Source organism: Ctenopharyngodon idella, chromosome 23 (assembly GCF_019924925.1).
Source record: "Ctenopharyngodon idella isolate HZGC_01 chromosome 23, HZGC01, whole genome shotgun sequence".
NCBI lineage: Eukaryota > Metazoa > Chordata > Actinopteri > Cypriniformes > Xenocyprididae > Ctenopharyngodon > Ctenopharyngodon idella.
Window position 1 is genome coordinate 14,006,266 of NC_067242.1, and position 21,052 is coordinate 14,027,317.

Here is a 21,052-nt window from a genome sequence, read left to right on the forward strand (position 1 = left end):
TAAAGGTAATATAATATGTGTATATTTTTTCCACTTACAGCATCCCAAAGTGTAGCCACTAGCCGAGAGTTTGTTCCGACATCTCAAAGTAAGTGTTCCATCTTTGCTTCACCAACATAAATTACATTATATACATATAAATACATAATTTGTACATAACTTTGTATTTTATTAATTATATATAAAATAAAAAATACAATTAATTTATACATAAACCGTGGTATCTGATTATATACATGTACATGTGTATATATATATATATATATACTGTATGTATATGTGTGTATATATATTTGTGTATGTGTGTATGTATGTATGTAATTATGTACAGTATTTATATAATAATTGTACTTTGTGTATATTTGCATTTTGGATTTACATGTAATTTGTTTAGTGCCGTGTTGAATGACAGTTTCTCTCTTCCACCCTCTAAGGTCCACTCTACTCAATTTTGGCTTCAGTATTTACCAGTGCACAGAAAACCACAACCCAAGGTCAGTAAACAGATGCAAGAAGATGCTGCTAAATATCAAAAGCTGGAGTGGTTGAATAGTTCATCTAGATTTATTTATTTATTTATTTATTTTTTAGCAATAATGCTAAAAGGGGATAAATCTAGAAATGGAAGTTCTCTGAGAGGGTTTTAACATGTGCATTAATTCATTCCCGTTAAAGCACCACTGCTACAGTCATCAAAACCTGTTGATTTGCTACATTTACCACCTTCAATAGTAAATTTGAATACAATTGGACTTGTTGGACTTCAAATCGCAATGTTCTATTTTTTATGCATAATCTGTAGTGCTATAGGGGCTTTCACACCTGGTAGTTATAGGAACTCAGTTATAGGAACTAGCCACAACTAACCTAATTCATTTAATTTTTTTCACACAGGACAGGACATTCTAACTTCGAGTCAGGTCTCTGCTTCAACCTCTCAAGCCAGAACCACATCGAATCCTGCAGGACTCGCTACAACAACTTCTAAACCTTCAATGAATCTCACTACACCAACACAAATTCCGCTTACATCAGCAACCACATCAAACACAACCTTTCCACCCGCCACTCAAGCTCTGACTGGTTCAGCTCTTACTAACACGACTACTATGTCAAATACTGGTGGATTAAACACGTCGCCTTCAACACCAGCCTCACCTATGTCTTATGTAACCACTCAAATGACCCAGAGCACGTCAATATCTGCCCAGACACTTTCAAACAATCACATTAGCCATCCAGTCAGTGGCTTTGGTACCTCTGAAACAACAGCCAATCACACGACAGTAAGCTCTTCCACTGAACCAACTGTCATGACTCAAGTAACCAATCAGACAGCAGTTCTACGAACAACGACGTCCAATGCATTATTCACAGGTATAGCTATTATCACTACTTTCTGATTGTCTCTTTTGGAAAAAGACAGATGGCTTCTATTTCGGTGATAATTACAGGATATTAAATTAAATTCCTTATCCTCGTTCTCTCATTCTGCCACATATTACATAATTTATACATTATAAAATTAATCCTGATGTTTCAATGCTTTGATGTCTTTTCATTTCATTCAGAGCCATTTGTGGTACAGTGCAACTTTTCCCAATACTGCGCTAATGAATGTAAGAATGTTTAGACAAAGCCTATTTTATTCTCTGAAGACATAATTAAGATTCAGTATGGTGATTCCTTTGGATGTGTAATAATATCTCTCTTCTTACGTCACAGCATCATACTACTGGATGCTTGTGGAGGTGTATGACTCTAATATGACAGAGAAAGCTATTCAAAGTTGGGTATGAATACTTTTTTATTAATAATATTTTAATAGTAATAATAACAGTTATTATAAAAACATTTCATTTGTACCATCAATAATAATAATAAGCATTATTAGTATCATAAGGAACAATTCTATAATAATAACAATAATACCGTTATTTTTGTAGTTATTTTTTCTATAAACTAATAAAGTGTTTTTCTTATTTGTGATGCCCTCCCTTTATAATCAGTTTTCAGAGCTTTTTAACATGAGCATCTGCTCTGCTGAAGATTTAACAACAGATAACAATATTACATCATACCAAAATGACATAGTCTTTGTGGTAAGTGGTATTATTTGTTTTCAATGGTTAAGGCTGAACTTTGATGTTGTCCAACATTGCATCATGATAAAATGCATTTTTCATTAATATAGACTTCTGAGGTTAGATGTGAAGACAAGCAGAACATCCTGTAAGTCTAACCCAAATCTCTAAGCTACACGCCAAACATGATCTCACTGTAATTCTACATCAAGTAACACTGCTACTGCCCCCATTCTTACAGGCCGACAAACTGCACTGTACTTCTACAGCTGAGCCAGCCTGTGAATACATGCATCCTTCGCAATCTGGTGGAAAACTGTATACATATCGACTCATCAATCCAGCTTCTGGGAGATGTAGAAAGAGTGGGTGAGTGAGACAAAATATATCATATTTATAGACATAAATATGGACTTGATTAAAGGTTTAGTTCACTTCAGAATGAAAATTTCCTGATAATTTACTCACCCCCATGTCATCCAAGATGTTTATGTCTTTTTTTCTTCAGTCAAAAAGAAATTAAGGTTTACATTCCGGATTTTTCTCCATATAGTGAACATCACTGGGGTACAATGGGTTGAAGGTCCAAATTGCAGTTTCAGTGCATTCTGAAGTGAACTAAACCTTTAAGCAGTGGTGGCTTCGGGACAACCACAGACAGCAGTTTAAAAGATTATGCATGATTAATTGCTCTTTTTTTAAGTCTCACAGAATGACTTGTGTTCATAGGAAAAGGCCTGTGCCCAAAGAACAATATTACGCCCCCTGGAGATGGTTTTGTTTACTGCACATCTCCAATGTCTTATGATGGTATCTGCAAGACCCAGGGATCTGTAAATGTCACATGGTACGATATGCTACTGATTACAGACTTGCCACACTCTTACAGTAGTCCTGCGGCATGCATTTTGGACGTTTACATTGTTTACAACATTTGAGATTGTGTTATTAACTTCCCAACGTTCCCTCTTTCTTTGCATTAGCTATTATAATGAGAATGGCTTTGTTCCTAAAGACTTTGTTGCTAATCAATCCTGCAATGGTGAGTGTTACAACTCTTTGGACTTAAAAGGTTAGTTCACCCAAAAATGAAAATTCTGTAATTAATTACTCACCCTCATGTTGTTCTACACCCCTAAGACCTTCATTCATCTTCAGAACACAAATTAAGATATGTTTGATGAAATCCGATGGCTCAGTGAGGCCTCTATTGAGAGCAAAGCCACTGAACCTCTCAAGATCCATAAAGGTACTAAAAACATATTTAAAACAGTTCACATGAGTAAGGTGGTTCTACCTTAATATTATAAAGCGACGAGAATACTTTTTGTGCGCCAAAAAAGCAAAATAATGACTTTTCAACAATATCTAGTGATGCCCGATTTCAAAACACTGCTTCGAAGCTTTATGAATCGAATCAGTGGATCAGAGCGCCAAAGTCATGTGATTTCAGCAGTTTAGCCGTTTGATAGAAGATCCGAATCATTAATTCGAAACAAAAGATTCGTAAAGCTCAGAAGCAGTGTTTTGAAATCGGTTATCACTAGATATTGTTGAAAATATGAAAGTGGCTTTGCTCTCAATAGTGGCCTCACTGAGCCATCGGATTTCATCAAAAATATCTTAATTTGTGTTCCGAAGATGAACGAAGGTCTTACGGGTGTAGAACGACATGAGGGTGAGTAATAAATGACATTATTTTTGGGTGAACTAACCCTTTTAACATTTGGTCATCATTTTCTGACTAATACCAGTATGATGTTCAAAAATTTAATTTTGTTGTTTTTTAGTTGAGAACCAACAACAATGTGAGTGTCATGTATCTAACAACAACGGTGAGTGAAGCACAATAGATCTACGTATGAATATGTTCAAGTATGTGTTGTAGACCAGTCGGACTCCAAGCCAATCAGACTTCAAGGTCTCTTTTCTCTACTTCTCTTTTAGAGACATATTATGCTGTTCGTCTAAATATTACAAGCCCAGATGTGAGTTTCACCTACGTTCAGGACATGGTGAGTGTCTCAGAGAAAAGGTTTTAGTGAACAGGTAAAATGGCTATAGAAAGTTTAAAAATATGGCTTACCTCAGTTAGTAAGAACATATGGTTATTGCCTTATTCTCTTGCTCCATCTAATAGGTTATACAGTTGAGCACTCCCTGCAATGAATCCAACATACCAGGGTATGTATGCAATTTCTGCTAAATATGACACATATGTGTGTGTAGTGTAGTGTATTGTGTGTGTATATATATAGTACATTACTGTTCAAAAGTTTAAGGTCAGTAAGATTTTTTTTTTACAGAAATTAATACTTTTATTCAGCAAGGATGCATTAAATTGATCAAAAGAGACAGTAAAGATGTTTATATTGTTACAAAAGATTTCTATTTCAAATTAATCCTGTTTTTCTGATCTTTCTATTCATCAAAGAATCCTGAAAAAAATTATTGTATGTATGTATTGTGGTTTCCACAAAAATATTAAGCAGCACAGCTGTTTTCAACATTAATAATAATGAGAAATGTTTCTTGAGCACCAAATCAGCATATTATAATGATTTCTGATGGATCATGTGACACTAAAGACTGGAGAAATGGAGTAAGTTAATTAATATTATATGCAATTTCTTTATTATCGGTGATGTTTTATGTTCATAGGTCTCTGTGCAATTCTTCTTCTGAAGTATCCCAGTTGTATCTGGTAAACATCCATTTCTGTTTCCCAACTTTAGCAAAATAATCTTGTTACAAGTAGGTTACATCATGTTTTCTGTATCATCTCTGAAAGGCTACGTTTGATGCTTTGCAGGGAATGCACCTGGAATGTTTTGGAGAAGGAACAAGGTAAATTGTACTTTCATGTGATTTTGAGTGTCTGTATGCATTTATGTCAGATTAACACATCTATTATTCCTTAGGCTCTACACATGTATGTTGACTCTGCAGTTGTCAAAACCACTGGATGTGTGTACTGTTAGTACTGCTATCGCCTTTCTTTGGAAGAACGTTACCAACGTTAGTTTTGATGGATCGCTAAGTAGAATAGGTAAGTGTTGAACTGTATGTACTGTTATTCCACATTTACAGCTTATCCAAGTGGTGCAAAATATAATACAAATATTTTTTTCTCTCTCTCTCTACTACACAGCCATATGTCGTTTGCCCACTGATTCAGAAACCATTCCTTTGAACTCAACATTTACATGGCTCTCTGTAAATCTCAGTGCCAGCCAGAACGATGAAATCAAAGACATATTGAGATGGTAAATCTTGTATTCAGTCCAGATTTTACACCAAATTTGTGTCTTTTTTCACTTTCCAAACAAACTTTCCAATCCTGCTCTGTTTTCTAGTGCACAGGGTCAGACGTTTGCCGTTATTTTAAATGACAGCTGTGGGATCTCACCTTCTAAATCCTACACAAATCAACTCCTACACAAAACAAAGTCTGAGAGTAGTGCTACAAGCATCACTTCTCTATCAGAAACTACAGTCTGGTCACTGACCAACCAATCTCACACTGCAGTCACACCATCCAGAAATATCGTCAACACTTCTGATACACCTAATACATCCATCAAGAGTACAGCCACTCAAACAAACACTGTTTCACTTGATACGACAAGCCTGCCACTCATTCCAATACTTGATATAACAACCCAACCAGACAATACAGGAGGTACATCACACAATATAACAACCTCAATAGTCAGTACAACACATACAACACTCAATGTAACAACTCAGTCGGTCAATACAGAAGGTACACCACATACTATAACAAGCTCAACAATCAGTACAACAGGTTCACAATACAATGTAACATCATCTCCAGTCAGTACAACAAATGCAACAAACAGTTTAAGAACCCCACCAGTCAGCACAACAGGTACACAAAACAATATAACAACTTCACCAGTCAAAACAACAGAAACAACACTCAATATAACAACCTCACCTGTCAGTACAAGAGACACGAATCTCAATGTAACAACATCACTGGTCAGTACAACAGGTACACTACACAGTATAACAACCTCAATAGTCAGTACAAGCGATACGACACCCAATATAACAACTTTACCAGTCAGTACAACAGATAAAATACTCAATGTAACAACCCCACCAGTCAAAACAACAGTTACAACACTCGATATAACAACCCCACCGGACAGTACAAGAGATACGAAACTTAATATAACAACCTCACAGTTCCATACAACAGATACAACACTCAATGTAACAACCCCACCGGTCAATACAGCAGGTACACCACACAGTATAACAACTTCATCGTTTGGTACAACAGACACAACACACAATATAACAACTTCACCAGTCAGTACAACAGACACAACACACAATATAACAACCCCACTGGTCAGTACAACATATACAACACACAATATAGCAAACTCACCGGTCAGTACAACAGATACAGCACACAATATAGCAAACTCACCAGTCAGTATGACAGATACAACACACAATATAACAACCCCACCGGTCAGTACAACAGATACAACACACAATATAACAACCCCACCGGTTAGTACAACAGATACAACACACAATGTAACAACCACACCGGTCAGTACAACAGATACAACACATAATATAACAACCACACCAGTCAGTACAACAGATACAACACACAATATAGCAAACTCACCGGTCAGTACAACAGTCACACCACTCAATATAACAACTTCACCGGTTAGTACAACAGATACAACACACAATATAACAACTTCACCAGTCAGTACAACAGATACAACACACAATATAGCAGACTCTTCGGTCAGTACAGCAGATACAACACACAATATAACAACTTCACCAGTCAGTAGAACAGACACAACACAAAATATAACAACTTCACCGGTTAGTACAACAGATACAACACACAATATAGCAGACTCACCGGTCAGTACAGCAGATACAACACACAATATAACAACTTCACCAGTCAGTAGAACAGACACAACACACAATATAACAACCCCACTGGTCAGTACAACAGATACAACACACAATATAGCAAACTCACCAGTCAGTACGACCGATACAACACACAATATAGCAAACTCACTGGTTAATTCAGCAGGTACAACACACAATATAACAACCCCACCGGTCAGTACAACAGTCACACCACTCAATATAACAACTTCACCGGTTAGTACAACAGATACAACACACAATATAGCAAACTCACTGGTTAATTCAGCAGGTACAACACACAATATAACAACTTCACCAGTCAGTACAACAGATACAACACACAATATAGCAAACTCACCAGTCAGTACGACCGATACAACACACAATATAGCAAACTCACTGGTTAATTCAGCAGGTACAACACACAATATAACAACCCCATCGGTCAGTACAGCAGATACAACACTCAATATAGCAAACTCACTGATTAATTCAGCAGGTACAACACACAATATAACAACCCCATCGGTCAGTACAGCAGATACAACACACAATATAGCAAACTCACCGGTCAGTACAACAGTCACACCACTCAATATAACAACTTCACCGGTTAGTACAACAGATACAACACACAATATAGCAAACTCACTGATTAATTCAGCAGGTACAACACACAATATAACAACCCCATCGGTCAGTACAGCAGATACAACACACAATATAGCAAACTCACCGGTCAGTACAACAGTCACACCACTCAATATAACAACTTCACCAGTCAGTACAACAGATACAACACACAATATAGCAAACTCACTGGTTAATTCAGCAGGTACAACACACAATATAACAACTTCACCAGTCAGTACAACAGATACAACACACAATATAGCAAACTCACCAGTCAGTACGACCGATACAACACACAATATAGCAAACTCACTGGTTAATTCAGCAGGTACAACACACAATATAACAACCCCATCGGTCAGTACAGCAGATACAACACTCAATATAGCAAACTCACCGGTCAGTACAACAGATACAGCACACAATATAGCAAACTCACCAGTCAGTATGACCGATACAACACACAATATAGCAAACTCACTGGTTAATTCAGCAGGTACAACACACAATATAGCAAACTCACTGATTAATTCAGCAGGTACAACACACAATATAACAACCCCATCGGTCAGTACAGCAGATACAACACACAATATAGCAAACTCACCGGTCAGTACAACAGTCACACCACTCAATATAACAACTTCACCAGTCAGTACAACAGATACAACACACAATATAGCAAACTCACTGGTTAATTCAGCAGGTACAACACACAATATAACAACTTCACCAGTCAGTTCAACAGATACAACACACAATATAGCAAACTCACCGGTCAGTACAACAGATACAACACACAATATAGCAAACTCACTGGTTAATTCAGCAGGTACAACACACAACATAACAACTTCACCAGTCAGTACAACAGATACAACACACAATATAGCAAACTCACTGGTTAATTCAGCAGGTACAACACACAATATAACAACTTCACCAGTCAGTACAACAGATACAACACACAATATAGCAAACTCCCCGGTCAGTACAGCAAATACAGCACACAATATAGCAAACTTACCAGTCAGTACGACCGATACAACACACAATATAGCAAACTCACTGGTTAATTCAGCAGGTACAACACACAATATAACAACCCCACCGGTCAGTACAGCAGATACAATACACAATATAGCAAACTCACCGGTCAGTACAACAGTCACACCACTCAATATAACAACTTCACCGGTTAGTACAACAGATACAACACACAATATAGCAAACTCACTGGTTAATTCAGCAGGTACAACACACAATATAACAACTTCACCAGTCAGTACAACAGATACAACACACAATATAGCAGACTCACCGGTCAGTACAGCAGATACAACACACAATATAGCAAACTCACTGGTCAGTACAACAGTCACACCACTCAATATAACTTCACCGGTTAGTACAACAGATACAACACACAATATAGCAAACTCACTGGTTAATTCAGCAGGTACAACACACAATATAACAACTTCACCAGTCAGTACAACAGATACAACACACAATATAGCAAACTCACCGGTCAGTACAACAGATACAACACACAATATAGCAGACTCACCGGTCAGTACAGCAGATACAACACACAATATAGCAAACTCACCGGTCAGTACAACAGTCACACCACTCAATTTAACAACTTCACCGGTTAGTACAACAGATACAACACACAATATAGCAAACTCACTGGTTAATTCAGCAGGTACAACACACAATATAACAACTTCACCAGTCAGTACAACAGATACAACACACAATATAGCAAACTCACCGGTCAGTACAACAGTCACACCACTCAATATAACAACTTCACCGGTTAGTACAACAGATACAACACACAATATAGCAAACTCACTGGTTAATTCAGCGGGTACAACACACAATATAACAACTTCACCAGTCAGTACAACAGATACAACACACAATATAGCAGACTCACCGGTCAGTACAGCAGATACAACACACAATATAGCAAACTCACCGGTCAGTACAACAGTCACACCACTCAATATAACAACTTCACCGGTTAGTACAACAGATACAACACACAATATAGCAAACTCACTGGTTAATTCAGCAGGTACAACACACAATATAACAACTTCACTAGTCAGTACAACAGATACAACACACAATATAGCAAACTCACCGGTCAGTACAACAGTCACACCACTCAATATAACAACTTCACCGGTTAGTACAACAGATACAACACACAATATAGCAAACTCACTGGTTAATTCAGCAGGTACAACACACAATATAACAACTTCACCAGTCAGTACAACAGATACAACACACAATATAGCAGACTCACCGGTCAGTACAGCAGATACAACACACAATATAGCAAACTCACAGGTCAGTACAACAGTCACACCACTCAATATAACAACTTCACCGGTTAGTACAACAGATACAACACACAATATAGCAAACTCACCGGTCAGTACAACAGATACAACACACAATATAGCAAACTCACCGGTCAGTACAACAGATACAACACACAATATAGCAAACTCACTGGTTAATTCAACAGGTACAACACACAATATAACAACTTCACCAGTCAGTACAACAGATACAACACACAATATAGCAAACTCACCGGTCAGTACAACAGATACAACACACAATATAGCAAACTCACTGGTTAATTCAGCAGGTACAACACTTAATATAACAACTTCACCGGTTAGTACAACAGATACAACACACAATATAGCAAACTCACTGGTTAATTCAGCAGGTACAACACACAATATAACAACTTCACCAGTCAGTACAACAGATACAACACACAATATAGCAGACTCACCGGTCAGTACAGCAGATACAACACACAATATAGCAAACTCACCGGTCAGTACAACAGTCACACCACTCAATATAACAACTTCACCGGTTAGTACAACAGATACAACACACAATATAGCAAACTCACTGGTTAATTCAACAGGTACAACACACAATATAACAACTTCACCAGTCAGTACAACAGATACAACACACAATATAGCAAACTCACTGGTTAATTCAACAGGTACAACACACAATATAACAACTTCACCAGTCAGTACAACAGATACAACACACAATATAGCAAACTCACTGGTTAATTCAGCAGTTACAACACACAATATAACAACTTCACCAGTCAGTACAACAGATACAACACACAATATAGCAAACTCACTGGTTAATTCAACAGGTACAACACACAATATAACAACTTCACCAGTCAGTACAACAGATACAACACACAATATAGCAAACTCACTGGTTAATTCAGCAGGTACAACACACAATATAACAACTTCACCAGTCAGTACAACAGATACAACACACAATATAGCAGACTCACCGGTCAGTACAGCAGATACAACACACAATATAGCAAACTCACCGGTCAGTACAACAGTCACACCACTCAATATAACAACTTCACCGGTTAGTACAACAGATACAACACACAATATAGCAAACTCACTGGTTAATTCAGCAGGTACAACACACAATATAACAACTTCACCAGTCAGTACAACAGATACAACACACAATATAGCAGACTCACTGGTCAGTACAGCAGGTACAACACACAATATAGCAAACTCACCGGTCAGTACAACAGTCACACCACTCAATATAACAACTTCACCGGTTAGTACAACAGATACAACACACAATATAGCAAACTCACTGGTTAATTCAGCAGGTACAACACACAATATAACAACTTCACCAGTCAGTACAACAGATACAACACACAATATAGCAAACTCACTGGTTAATTCAGCAGGTACAACACACAATATAACAACCCCACCGGTCAGTACAGCAGATACAACACACAATATAGCAAACTCACCGGTCAGTACAACAGTCACACCACTCAATATAACAACTTCACCGGTTAGTACAACAGATACAACACACAATATAGCAAACTCACCGGTCAGTACAACAGATACAACACACAATATAGCAAACTCACTGGTTAATTCAGCAGGTACAACACACAATATAACAACCCCACCGGTCAGTACAGCAGATACAACACACAATATATCAAACTCACTGGTCAGTACAACAGATACACCACTCAATATAACAACTTCACCGGTTAGTACAACAGAGACAACACACAATATAGCAAACTCACCGGTCAGTACAGCAGATACAACACACAATACAACAACTTTACCAGTCAGTACAACAGACACAACACACAATATAACAACTTCACCAGTCAGTACAACAGATACAACACACAATATAGCAAACTCACCGGTCAGTACAGCAGATACAACACACAATATAACAACTTCACCAGTCAGTACAACAGACACAACACACAATATAACAACTTCACCAGTCAGTACAACAGATACAACACACAATATAGCAAACTCACCGGTCAGTACAACAGTCACACCACTCAATATAACAACTTCACCGGTTAGTACAACAGATACAACACACAATATAGCAAACTCACTGGTTAATTCAGCAGGTACAACACACAATATAACAACTTCACCAGTCAGTACAACAGATACAACACACAATATAGCAAACTCATCGGTCAGTACAACAGATACAGCACACAATATTGCAAACTCACCAGTCAGTACGACCGATACAACACACAATATAACAACTTCACCAGTCATTACAACAGATACAACACACAATATAACAACTTCACCGGTCAGTACAACAAATACAACACACAATATAACAACCCCACCAGTCAGTACAACAGATACAACACACAATATAGCAAACTCACTGGTTAATTCAGCAGGTACAACACACAATATAACAACCCCACCGGTCAGTACAGCAGATACAACACACAATATAGCAAACTCACCGGTCAGTACAACAGTCACACCACTCAATATAACAACTTCACCGGTTAGTACAACAGATACAACACACAATATAGCAAACTCACTGGTTAATTCAGCAGGTACAACACACAATATAACAACTTCACCAATCAGTACAACAGATACAACACACAATATAGCAGACTCACCGGTCAGTACGACCGATACAACACACAATATAGCAAACTCACCGGTCAGTACAACAGTCACACCACTCAATATAACAACTTCACCGGTTAGTACAACAGATACAACACACAATATAGCAAACTCACTGGTTAATTCAGCAGGTACAACACACAATATAACAACTTCACCAGTCAGTACAACAGATACAACACACAATATAGCAAACTCACCGGTCAGTACAACAGATACAGCACACAATATAGCAAACTCACCGGTCAGTACAACAGATACAGCACACAATATAGCAAACTCACCGGTCAGTACAACAGATACAACACACAATATAGCAAACTCACCGGTCAGTACAACAGATACAGCACACAATATTGCAAACTCACCAGTCAGTACGACCGATACAACACACAATATAACAACTTCACCAGTCATTACAACAGATACAACACACAATCTAACAACTTCACCGGTCAGTACAACAAATACAACACACAATATAACAACCCCACCAGTCAGTACAACAGATACAACACACAATATAGCAAACTCACCGGTCAGTACAACAGTCACACCACTCAATATAACAACACCACACATTAATACAACAGGTACAATTCCTTCCAACACATCCATAACTCCACTTAATACAACAAGAATGCCACTTATTACAACTGACATAACACCTGCTGAGGTTGCAACAGCAACACCATTCAATACAACAGCACAGATACATGAAACTCTTAATGCAACAGTTAGACCATTAAATGCAACAGTCACACCTCCATTTACTACTGCCATGCCACTCAACTCAACTGCACTACATCATACAACAGTCACGCCAACAGTCACTGCTGAAAATGCGACACAATCTTACACAAGTAGTTCTAAAACCACAACCTTTCCACCAAATACAACACTGTTTAACTTGACAATACCATCACAAAGCACATTACACACAAATGCAACAACACCCCCATTAAATACAACACAACACACCCCCACAATTACAACACATTTAAACACTACCCAGCAAGACAATACAATAATATTCAACACTACATCATTCACTCACAATGCAACAACACTTCTAGAAAATAGTACAAATGTTACACTATTTAACACGACAGAGTTCAATGTAACACTTAGAAGTATCCAGCCCCATACAAACACAACATATTTAAATGTGAGCTCTTTTGACTTCAATACCACAACACAATCTCCACAAGCTACACAATATAACACAACCACTCTTTTAGAAAATGCAACAACCCCAAATAATACAATCCTAGCACACACAACAGAATCACCAACTAATGTAAATGAATCAAACACAACTCAAACTCAAACTGAATTCAATACAACCGCCATTCTGTATGAAACAACACAACTTTTGAATAATTCTACACTGGAGACCACAGATAATGAAACTGATACCACAACATATACACCACAAGTCAGTACAATGTATACACTTAACTTCACAACATTTAATACAACATTTTTTCCTGATGTTTCCAACATAACAGATACCCTTTTCAATACAACACAATCAAATACAACAGCCTTTACAATGAACACAACCTTGTTTAACGCAACAGATATTCCATTGAATGTAACCATCTTCAATGGGACCGATGTCAATCGTAGCATCAACACAACAGAGACTTCCAATAACACAACAGAATTTAACACAACAGAAATTCCATTGAATGTAACCATCTTCAATGGGACCGATGTCAACCGTAGCATCAACACAACAGAGACTTCCAATAACACATCAGAATTTAACACAACCATTAGCCCTGCACTTAATACAACATCATTTGACAACACAACACAGATACATACAACAACAACCTTTCCAACAACAGAAAATATTACTAACTCCACTTCAGAGCCTGTCACAACAGTTAGTCTCCTTAACACAACACAGTCAAATGGCACAACAGAAAAAGACTTTACTGAAAATACAATCAGTAATACAACTACAACATTCAATCCAATTAGTATTCCAAACAACATACCAACAAATACTACCATTATTAGCATTGTCACAAATAGTAGTACAGCTCCCACAACTGCTCTGTCAGCCATACTTCCAAGCTCTCCTCAGAACAGCTCCACTTCCACAACAGCAGCTCCAATTATTGCTCCGACTCCAACGACTAGTAGAAGTAACACAACTGCAGACACCACAAGGCCAGCCATTCCAGCTGTGACAACAACACCCTCCACTACCATGGCAGCCACTTCAGGTTTGACTATGTTTCTTGACTCGACATTTCAAAACTAGTTTCTTGACTTGACATTCCATATATAAGTGCTTTTTCTTGGTTCATGCATACACAACAGTGGCGCCAAAAAGTACTGACACTCAATTCACACTTAAAAAGGATAGTTTACCCCAAAATGAATAATAAGTCATCATTTACTTAACCTCATGTTGTCCCAATTTAAGTATCTAAAAGTGTCCAAATATGTTTTAAGGCCACAGTATGTGTATCTATAACAACAGCTCATTTAATTTGTTCATTTTTTAGAAGCAACAACTAAAAGCCCAGACAAAGTGGCTAGCGATCTTCTGAATCAAACACAGAATGTGGCATCTCTAAACTCAACTCAGGTGAATCAGCTGGTCAACCAGCTAGAGAATCTTCTCTCTGCACCCAATATTACTCTGGATCTGGGTCGAACAGTGCTGTCCGTCATCAACAACTTTCTAAACAGCTCTACAAGTGCTCTTGCTGCCTCTAATCGGTGAGATACATGTGTAACACAAGCATTCAAAACAGTTTGATATGGTCAAACTTGAAATATTGGATGTAAATATATTGTGTTTTGTAGATTAATCAAAGCTGTGGATAATTTGGCTCTAAAACTTGTGATTCGGGACCAGACTGAGAACATTGTATTTGATTCTCTTGCTTTGACTGTGACCAAAGTTGATGGCACCAACTTTGGGGAAACGTCATTCACAATTGCAGATCCCTTGAACCCACAGGTAATGATATTTCCAAAGCAATTCATTAACAGTTTGGATGTTTTTGGAAGTTCAACAACTCCATGTTTTTTATATTTCCGGTTATAAAGGTCACAAAAGGATTTCAAAGACAAGTCAGGGCAGCAGAAAGTTCCTCCTCAATGGGCAAAATAACACTACCTGCATCCCTGACAGAGAACCTCTCTCCAGAACAACAGAAGATAGCCTCAAGAGTTCAGTTCACCTTCTTTCAGAAAAGCACATTTTTTCAGGTAAAACTGGGTTGATTTATTTTCATATATTTAGGGTGGCAGCATCATTAGACATCAAGAACAAGATTAAGATGTTTTTACAATCCCTTTGCAGTTGCCCTCAGATTAACAGAATATTTCACAGAAAAATGAAAATTCTGTCATTTACTCACCCTTATATCATTCATGTCTTTTTCATTTAGTTAACATGCATTTAAGCTTCAAAAAGGATGCAAAAGCACCATAAAAGACACCCCACCCTGACCAACATTTTCAGAAATAAAGCTGATGTCAGATTTAATTCTGCCTCTTTTCTTCAGTTTATTCTTTGGTTTTCATGTATCTACAGGATAAAAGCCTGACTCAACAGATGCTGAACAGCCACATTCTGGGCTCTAGTGTGGCTAACCTGTCAATCAAAAACTTGAGGGAGAATGTTGAGTTTACTCTGAGGAATAAACAGCCCGTTGCGGTGTGTGTGCTCACATATTAACTGTACATCATGTGTCACGGCCAGCTGAAACCTGTCTGATATATCTCTTAACTCCTCTCCCACAGGGGAACTATGTAGCTTCCTGTGTTTTCTGGGATTTTGACCAAAACGGTGAGATTGCACACCTCCCAGAACTCCCAAGAAACTGTTATTACGCCTGATGAAATGTGTGATCTGTCTAATTTCTTAATTAATGTCTTGTAATTCCTGTGTGTTTTGGATTTTCTAGGAGGTTCAGGAGGCTGGAATCGCAACGGCTGCTATGTCAAGAACAGCAGCACCGAGAACGAAACCATCTGCAGCTGCAGTCACCTGACCAGCTTTGCTGTGCTGCTGGTAAGTATGTCAGTGTGTTGATTGTTCCCAGAAATGTCCACATCCATCCTCTTCAGAAGTTGATTATATGATTATAATCAAACCAAGGGTCATAACCGCAGGCTTCAACAATGAATTTTATTTGGCCTGTCAAAATATTCACTGAACATTTTCACAAACCTTAATGAAAAATAGTTTATTTTAAATACATTTTATAATTTTTCTTATCTTTACTTATTTTTTTAATTTTACATTTTTATAAATGTCAGGAATATACATACAGATCTGTATACACTACATTTCAAGCATTTGGGGTCAGTAAGATGTTTTAGAAAGAAGTCCCATATGCTCACCAAGGCTGCATTTATTTGAAAATTCGGTAAAAACAGCAATATTGTGAAATATTATTACAATTTAACTCTTTTCTATTTTATACTGTAATTTATTCCTGTCATGGCAAAGAATTTTTAATATCATTATTTCACTCTTCAGTGTCACATTATCCTTCAGAAATCATTATAATAGGCTGATTTGCTGCTCAAGAAACATTTATTATTATGAATTTTTAAAAACAGTAATATTTTTCTGGAAACCATGATGCATTTTTTCAGGATTCTTTAAATAAAATGAATGTTAATTTTAAGGTTTAATGTTAAATGAATTTTAAAATTAAATGTTGTTTTTCTTTCTCCTAAAATAACAAATAGCAAATAATAATAATAAATTACACAAATATTTTTTTTATATAAACTGTGTGCCATATACTTTTAACTGGCCCAAAACTCTCTTACACTGGACCTGCACCATCCCTATTGTTGAGTCCTAAATTAGTTATGCATTACACATCTCTGGGATTGTCATATAATGCTTTCATTATTCTTTTTGGATCTTGTTTTTAAAGGACATTAGCCGGGAAGGCCAAACTGACCGTCTACAGGCCACCATCCTTACCTTCATCACTTACATTGGATGTGGGGTGTCCGCCATTTTTCTCTCAGTTACTCTGCTCACTTACCTTGCGTTTGAGTGAGTAACATCCTCCTTCTCAGTGAATATAGGCCCTAAAATGAGATTAATCACAATTGGTCCCCCAAAAACTACAATGATACATCAGATAAAAAGTGACAAAAATTAACTTCCATCTTTCATTCCCAAAAGAAGCATTTATTTACCCGATTCTTCCATTTAATTTCAGCAAACTCCGCCGAGACATTCCTTCGAAGATCTTGATTCATTTGTGTTTTGGCCTGCTGTTCCTAAACCTGGTATTCTTGTTGGACTCATGGCTAGCGTTGTACCCAGATGCAGTAGGCCTGTGCATTTCTACAGCATTCTTCCTGCACTACTTCCTTTTGGTTTCCTTCACCTGGATGGGTCTGGAGGCTCTACATATGTACCTGGCCATCGTCAAGGTCTTCAACAACTACATGTCCAGATACATGCTGAAGTTTTCTCTGGCAGGCTGGGGTGAGTTCAGCTGCTAAATTAGCCTTGTGGTTTGTGGCTGTAGATGATTGCTGATTCAATTCTGTGATGTGTTATCCCAGGACTCCCTTTGGTTGTCGTCATTATTGTGATTGCGATAAACAAAGATAACTATGGCCTCATAAGCTATGGGAATATTTCTGATGGACCTACAGAGGATTTGTAAGTATTCAACTTATAATTTAAAGGCATCAGTCTTCATTATGTCATTTCTTTTGATGTTTCTATATTTCTTTCTTCCAGTTGTTGGCTGAAGAATGACATAGCATTCTACGTAGCCGTTGTGGCATACTTCTGCATCATATTTTTGTTGAACCTGTCCATGTTTTTGGTGGTGATGGTCCATCTGAGACGAATCAAGCGGCAAAACCCCCACAATAATCAGTACCGCAGCAGCTTGCATGACCTTCGTAGCATCGCGGGACTCACTTTCCTGCTGGGGCTCACATGGGGCTTCGCCTTCTTCGCCTGGGGACCCGTCAAGTTGGCCTTCATGTACCTGTTTTCCATCTTCAATTCTCTACAGGGTGAGAAACAATATTATATCATTTGTTTATGTAAAACATCAGTAATATACAGTTAGAATTATATTTCTTCAGTGCAATAATTCAATTACCTTGAGCGCTTGATGAAAAAGGGGTCTTTTTTTTCTTGTTCTCTTTCTCTCAGGATTTTTTATTTTTGTTTTCCACTGCGCTCTGAAGGAAAATGTCCGTAAACAGTGGAGAATGTACCTCTGCTGTGGCAGGTTACGATTAGCTGAAAATTCAGGTATATCTTTAACCAAACTAAAACCTAGCTGCATGTTACCTTAACTAGATATTTTATGGGCATCGGCGTTTTACCTCTCAAATGTTTTTCTCCAGAGTGGAGTCGGACAGCCACACAGAGCAACAACAAGAAGAATTCGATTCTGACAGCAAATACGTCTGATTCAGTGACCCACAGTGCACCGCGAAGCTCAGTGAGCAGCGATGAATCTGTGCCATCCCATGGCATCGGTCAGTTCTGCTCACTTCTGCAACCGTTAAAACTGGCAAGAAATGTATAAATGTGTTTTATACAAGTCAAGAATGTTTTTAACTCTTTAACTTCACGTTACAGGCTCACCAATGGACGACAGTCTGATCATGTCAGGGGAAGAGAACGACGATGTGGTCCTCAACGAGATCAACAGTCAACTCAGTTCACGACACAGATCTGTGTAGATTTTTGGAAGAGGATTATAAACCCAGACAGGAAAATAGGTGAAGGAACAGATCATTAAATATTCTGTTTTTAGCAGGCCTGAAAAATGTATTACCAAGATGAGAATCTAGTGACTCAGCTCCAAAAAAAAGTCTTCTGTCATCAGTTTCTCTGAATGAGTGTTACATGCAGTAAAGCTTATAGCATTCAGCTTTATAGCCAGGCATTTTGTTATTTGTTATTGAACTAGGCTGTGAGTAATGAATAGGAAGAGCAAGGACCTATGGGAGTCAATGCGTAAAAATATCTCCAAGTGCGGAAACATTATATTACGCCCCACTTTTAAGGCATCAAGGGTTTTAAAGTCCTATATATTTTCAGCGAACAGTATTAAACACCTCTTCTGCAAAAAATAAATAAATAAATAAAAAATAACATTAAGAATTTGCACTCAGATGATGCGAGTGTATTATATGGTACTTAAAATATGCTTTATAATTAATGAAGGACTCCATTTGAAATGAAGAAAATAGGAGGCAGATTTTTCTTGTCTTAAAAACCATATCAATCTGTCGTATGTGTTGAAGAAAGACTGAAAATTCCACTGTGTCCAGTTGTCTATATAGTTGTTTATTTGTTTTTCCACATTTTATAGTCATTCTCAATCCTCACATAAGGAGGAATTATTAAATTAATGTGCTAATATACCTGAAAATATCTGTTAAATGTAATCAAATTTAATTTCTGTGTACTGTATATAAACAACAGTTCTCTGAAATAGTTTTTGAGCAGTATAAGGGTTCTGTTTAGCCAAAATATAGTAATGTGATTTATTATGTTTTGATTCATTTTTGAACAATTATGTAGTTTTATGAATTTTATGATAATTTCACTTTTGTACATTTTAGGAAGAGTTAGGAATCTGAGATTCTAACATAATAAATAATTTATTACACTTCGTGTGTGTATTCTATCACTGTGGTATATGTGACTCAAGCCTTGACTCTTATCAACTCTGAGCACACCAGTTTTCTCTCACTCAGGAGTAGATGCTCCAGTAGATGATATTGAAGAGAAAGTATGCTAAAGGAAAGAATATTCTGGAATAGGAGTCTATCTTGTAACTGTTGTTCATGATATGGTTGACACTTTGGCGGATAGAACGTCGTCGACGGAGGCGCGTGCCCAGGATGGGAGGCAGGTCAGGTGTTGTGGAGTTCCGCGAGGACATGCATGGATCCGTGTTAAGGTCAGACAGCCGAGGAAATGAGCTGAGCTCTATGTCCTGGTCATGGAAACATCCATCGAATGCCATGGCTTGAGATGCATCGTATTCTGAGAGCTGTTGGAGACAAAAACAATTCTTTTTTCTGCAATTTATGTGGTGAGATCTTTTAAAGTACAATATATTCCACATATTATAGATGTTTTAAGAGATTGTGCACCAAAAAGTTAAATTCTCTTTTGATTTCTGCCATTGTTGACTATGGTAGAGGTTTGACATTATGTTTGATAATCAAGGACCGATGACGTTTGATGCTATTGAGGTTCACAAGCTCCATATTTGATTTGAGACCAGCAATGAAGATTAAAATGATCTAAATCAAGATTTCAAGATTACAAAA

The 21,052-nt window shown here is 37.5% G+C and overlaps 2 protein-coding genes and 1 long non-coding RNA gene across 25 annotated transcripts in view; 1 reads left to right on the top strand and 2 right to left on the bottom strand.

Moving 5' to 3' along the window:
- adgrg2a (adhesion G protein-coupled receptor G2a) lies at positions 1 to 20,385 on the top strand. 19 transcript variants are annotated; one of them, XM_051882567.1, is made up of 35 exons: positions 2 to 88; positions 435 to 494; positions 895 to 1,377; positions 1,572 to 1,619; positions 1,726 to 1,793; positions 2,010 to 2,102; positions 2,195 to 2,232; positions 2,326 to 2,453; positions 2,814 to 2,931; positions 3,068 to 3,126; positions 3,875 to 3,919; positions 4,032 to 4,099; positions 4,225 to 4,268; positions 4,746 to 4,788; positions 4,897 to 4,931; positions 5,006 to 5,133; positions 5,236 to 5,350; positions 5,441 to 7,194; positions 7,531 to 7,698; positions 10,216 to 10,341; positions 11,476 to 11,685; positions 12,484 to 14,970; positions 15,256 to 15,472; positions 15,560 to 15,716; positions 15,806 to 15,967; positions 16,296 to 16,418; positions 16,505 to 16,550; positions 16,669 to 16,775; positions 17,656 to 17,780; positions 17,950 to 18,221; positions 18,302 to 18,401; positions 18,483 to 18,766; positions 18,909 to 19,010; positions 19,106 to 19,240; positions 19,344 to 20,385. In XM_051882567.1, exons 1-35 carry the CDS (start codon positions 16 to 18, stop codon positions 19,445 to 19,447), a joined length of 8,325 nt encoding a protein of 2,774 aa, XP_051738527.1. In that variant the 5' UTR covers positions 2 to 15; the 3' UTR covers positions 19,448 to 20,385. The 19 variants fall into 19 exon arrangements, with proteins under 19 accessions (XP_051738525.1, XP_051738526.1, XP_051738527.1 ...); XM_051882565.1 differs by lacking the exon at positions 10,216 to 10,341 and having other exon boundaries at positions 1 to 88; positions 7,531 to 8,916; XM_051882570.1 differs by lacking the exon at positions 11,476 to 11,685.
- Positions 6,985 to 12,624, bottom strand: LOC127506270 (uncharacterized). Its single transcript, XR_007927940.1, has 3 exons — positions 12,338 to 12,624; positions 7,217 to 7,426; positions 6,985 to 7,132 (listed from the first exon to the last, which is right to left on the bottom strand). It is a non-coding gene; the product is annotated as an uncharacterized LOC127506270 (long non-coding RNA).
- LOC127506267 (gamma-aminobutyric acid receptor subunit rho-3) overlaps positions 20,037 to 21,052 on the bottom strand; it is a 19,346-nt gene continuing 18,330 nt past the window's right edge. For all 5 annotated transcript variants that reach the window (XM_051882586.1, XM_051882587.1, XM_051882588.1 and 2 more), the window contains one exon: positions 20,037 to 20,769. In XM_051882586.1, the coding sequence (XP_051738546.1) occupies positions 20,467 to 20,769 (303 nt within the window). In that variant the 3' untranslated portion in view covers positions 20,037 to 20,466. The remainder of the gene's footprint in view (positions 20,770 to 21,052) is intronic.